This window comes from Enhydra lutris, unplaced genomic scaffold, assembly GCF_002288905.1.
Source record: "Enhydra lutris kenyoni isolate GAN:26980312 unplaced genomic scaffold, ASM228890v2 scaffoldscaffold12, whole genome shotgun sequence".
Classification (NCBI taxonomy): Eukaryota; Metazoa; Chordata; class Mammalia; order Carnivora; family Mustelidae; genus Enhydra; species Enhydra lutris.
Window position 1 is genome coordinate 69,513,032 of NW_019154096.1, and position 4,462 is coordinate 69,517,493.

The window sequence follows — 4,462 nt, forward strand, 5'->3', positions numbered from 1 at the left end:
ATTATCTATTAGTCTCATGTGTGCTTACTCACCTGTGCATTTTCACAAAACTGAGTTTTTGGGTTTCAGAGCTGACAAGCAGACCCATGCAAATAAGAAACATTCCACTGGAAATGAATGATCAGGAAGCCATTCTCGCATTTGTTTCAAAAGGAGTGACTTGAGCCAGGAAGAAAGGTTCCAGGATAGTCTCTGAATTTGAGTTGAAAAATTAGGTCCAATATTAGTCCCAAGTGTTAAAAAACAAAACTCAACCGAGTAAATTGGAGATCTAATTGGCTTTATTAAAAGATTCATGAACCAAGCAACATCCCATCTAGCAAATAGATGCTCTGAAAAGTTGTACAAAATGGAAGGTTTTTATAAGAAGGAGGGTGGGGCAACAAAGGAGGAGGAGGAAGAAAAAGAAGAAAAAAAGGATTGTTTCAGGCAAGATCATCTTCCGTTATGAGGAAGGGCAGGGGTTCTTACTTTGCAAATAACCTCATCTTCCTTTGGGGGATAGAGAAGGCTCAGGCAACAGATTACCTCTTTGTGCTTATCAGAAAATTCCTGATTGACGGGTTTAGACACATTTCTGGGGGAGGTGGAAACTGAAATTAGGTTAGGTATTAAACCCTGGTTTGGTGACTTGGCCTGGCCCAAGTAACACCATTTTGGACCTGTGGTTTTCTTTTTAATGAAAGCAACTTTCCAGAATATTTCAGGGGAAGGGAGTGAGTCGGCCTGCCTAAGAATCTGAAATGGAACCTCCTCCGAATTCTCCCTCTGTGGGCACACGCTCTTCTTGGGAACTGCTTGGTTTAGGTTACAAGCACAACCACCACTGAATCAACCAAAGAATTTTTCATGGTTGGACTTGGCCCCACCTCCAAATGAAGGTCAAGATTTAAGATGCCAAGAAACCATCTCTACCATAAAAAAGATCCAAACCCAAAAGAATGTGATTTGTCTTTAGAGTCGTTCAATGCAATGATAGTTTGAATATTTGAGATGCAGAAAAGCACGGCTGACGCAATCTTTTCTTTAGGCTTCCGAAGAAGGCAGGTGAATTTCTATTTGTATTTGCCTTTTCTCCCCGGCTTTGTTATGGTGTCAGATCAACATTCCGGAGCTTCTCACGCCCTTGAGAAAAAGTGATTAAAACGTACTGGAAGGACGCCAGTGTCCCCAAGTTATCAGTGTATAAGGGAGCAAAGGGGGGGGGGGAGGCGTGCGAGACTCTAGTTTAAAATTCACGACTTTCAATGCTCACGGTGACTTTGTTTTTACAGGAAGGAGCGGCAGCAGGCACCCTGCGCGCAGTCCCAGTCCTCGGCTCCACGCAGAGGGAGGGAGTCTGAAAACCGAAACCGGCCCAGCGCTCCCGACGACGCCCTGCCGGCTACCAGCCCCGCCAACCAGTCTCCGCCCGGGAACACCAGCCTTGGCCGCTGGGCGGCGGAGGGAAGGAAGGAGTGGGGGAGGGGCGGCCGGCCTAGGCCCCGCCCAGGCCCCGCCCCGCCCCGCCCCGCCCCGATTATAGCCGATGACTCAGGGCGGAGCTCTGCATCCCGCCCGCTCGCCGCCAACTTCTCTGGATAGGACCAGAAGTTTCTAGCCGGCCAGTTGCTACCTCCCTTTATCTCCTTCCCGGTTGGCAGCGAGGAGGCTCTTTCCAGACACTTCCACCCCTCTCGGGCCACGTCACCCCCTCCTTTAATTCATAAAGGTGCCCGGCGCCGGCTTCCCGGACACGTCGGCGGCGCGCACCGCTCTCGATCCGGCCGCGGCCAGCGAGCGACTCGGCGCCTGGAGGCCCGGCACCCCACGACTCGGCTCCCCGCGACCCGGCACCCCGGCGGCCGCCCCTCCGGGCAGACCCCGACCCAGCATGAGTGCTGCCACCCACTCGCCCATGGTGCAGATGGCGTCCGGCAACGGCGCCGGTGACCCCCTGCCCCCCGGCTGGGAAATCAAGATCGATCCGCAGACCGGCTGGCCCTTTTTCGTGGACCACAACAGCCGCACCACGACGTGGAACGACCCGCGCGTGCCACCCGAGGGCCCCAAGGTGAGCCATCCTGCACCGCGCCCCGGCCGGCGGCCCCCCTCGACGGCGAGCGGCAGGGGCGGCTGCACCCGGCGGGGCTGCGGGGACTCTGGGCACACCTGCCGGCGGACGCCTGCGCCCGGGGTCCGCCTGCTGCGCCCGGCGAGCCCCAGCTGCGGTCTGCCCTTGGTCAGCGTCGAGGCGAGGGGGAGGCCTCGGGGGGGGAGGGGACCTCCCTCCCCGGGCCACGTTTGGTTCCCGGGGGTCGGCCCGGGAAGTGCGACCTGCGCCGTGACGCCAGGTGCCGTCCCGCCGGCCGAATCCGAGGGGCCGAGGGTCGGGTGGCTGGGGCGGCCCAGGGGCCCGGAGGGATGGCCGGCCTGGTCAGCTCCGGAGGCCCGGGCCAGGCCCCGCGGCGGCTTCTGCGGCCGCCCGCCCACCTGGGCTGAGGTCCCGGTTTCACTGCTGTCCGCGCTCGGGCGGACGCCGTGGGGGGCCACTCGCAAGCTTGGGGGGTGGTCTCGAAGGACTTTTGCCTCCTCAGGTTCCTCAGCTTGGTCGAGGGGCATCTTGACTTTATTGTCTCGGGCACAGAGTGACTCAGGGGCTGATGTAAATACATTTGTCCCCCTTTTTGTATCTGCAGTTAAAATTGTATTATTGTTTGAAACGGTTTTCCGTAAGAATACATCCGGTATGATTTGTTGAAAATAAGTTGTTCTTCTCCCAGGCAATTTCTAAAGATATGAGACTGTCTCATGGTTGACCATTGGCTTAAGACATTGCCTCACACTGGCATGAAAGAATTTTCTTTTTTTAATGGCATCCATTCCCTTCCTTGTTCTGGTATTAAGATACCTAGGATTAGTTTCTAATACACAAATAACTAATACAGAAGTACTTTTGTGAACGCACCAGAAGTATGTCTCATTTACATATCTGCAAAGTTATATGCTCTTTAACTCTTAAGAGCATGAAAGTTTGGAAATAGAAATTTGGAATCAGTCTGATTACAGCTAAGTGTGCTACACTTCGAATTTTCTATAAATTTGAACTATTTTAAAGTAAAAAGCTTGGCAAGAAAGAAATACACTTAAAGAAAAGGTCCTGTTATGCTGTCTGGGCAAAATTTTTTTTTAAAAAGCTATAAAGAACTGGTCAGTTGTTTTGAAGATTTAAAAATTCACAAAATTAAAAGTACATTATAAATCATTATTTTAGGAGAAATATTTGTATCATCCACTTTCCTTTGTATGCATTTTTTAAATTAAAAATATTGTTGACAGCCTGGTGCCCAAAAGTGAGATGTCGAACATTCAGCAACTTACATTTATGAGAAATTAATTGTATATTTTTATCTGAAAATTAGTACAAGAGTATGTAATTAGCCAGGATGGGCATAATTATATATACTTTTTTTGTGTCTGTTCAGCCCATAATTGGGTGAAACTGAAGCGCATTTCAAACCAGCCCTGTTCCAGTGTTCTGCATGGGTGTAGATTTTTGGTGTGGTGTAAAACTATAATTTCTCAAGGCCTCCTTCATATAGAGACAGGGACTGTCAGAATCTGCCAGCACCCTTTGTTGTGAGTGAAGGTCAAGTTTGAACATAGCCACTGTGAGTGTAGCATATACCCAGATTGCCAGCACTTTGTTTTTAGAAAAAGACTCACCCAGCAAGCTGAGATCTTTGTGTACCCATCCAGTGGATTGGTTAGGCTGTGGTTTCATAAACCTTTTGAAAGGGGAAAAAAAACAGGTTGAGTTACTATTGTTGTCGACAAATAGAGAAAACAGCTTCTAGATCAGATGTCTGATGCCAGAAAAGTGGATTTGAAAATTAAGTCAGAGTTTTGAAGTTGAAAGGCCCACGAAGATCTTTTTAGGTCATCCTCTTCGTTTTACCGAGAAAGAAACCCAGATAGTTCAAGAATGTTTCCAAGGGTCACTCAGCAGGTACTACTAATAGCAAGGAGAACTACACCAGAAGGTCCTGATAAGAGGCAGGGTCTCTGCTCAGAAGATGGTAAGAAGTGTCTAGAACTTTTGTGAAGCTGTGAACCGTGCCGGCTGGAATATTTGGTTGTCTTTGTGTCCTCCTGGCCACCGAGTGCTGCGTAGCTGACCTCTGTGCTGTGATTACTTGGATGGCGATGACTGGATGTGGTAACTCAAGAAATGAGTTCTCTTTACCAGGTTAACTACCGGAGGTTTGTCGGCATGGCACCGGAATTTAAGGAGAGAATAAACATTCAGTTCATTGGCTCTTTGGGCTTCATGGCTTTCATACCTGTGTTTTGAGACGCACAGAACATCTGGGTGACTAATTCAGTTTCACTTCCATGAATGGCATCTTCCTCCGAATGAAATACAATGGAAAACTCTTCAATATTGTTTTATATTAGAAACTGGCTTCTTTTTTTTTTTTTT

At 49.5% G+C, this 4,462-nt stretch overlaps 1 protein-coding gene across 2 annotated transcripts in view; it reads left to right on the forward strand.

Annotated features, from left to right (window-relative positions):
• The first annotated feature begins 1,650 nt into the window (after nucleotides 1-1,650).
• LOC111144788 (BCL2 associated athanogene 3) overlaps nucleotides 1,651-4,462 on the forward strand; it is a 23,796-nt gene continuing 20,984 nt past the window's right edge. For both annotated transcript variants that reach the window (XM_022499250.1, XM_022499249.1), the window contains exon 1: nucleotides 1,651-2,053. In XM_022499250.1, coding sequence (XP_022354958.1) covers nucleotides 1,874-2,053 — 180 coding nt within the window. In that variant the 5' untranslated portion in view covers nucleotides 1,651-1,873. The remainder of the gene's footprint in view (nucleotides 2,054-4,462) is intronic.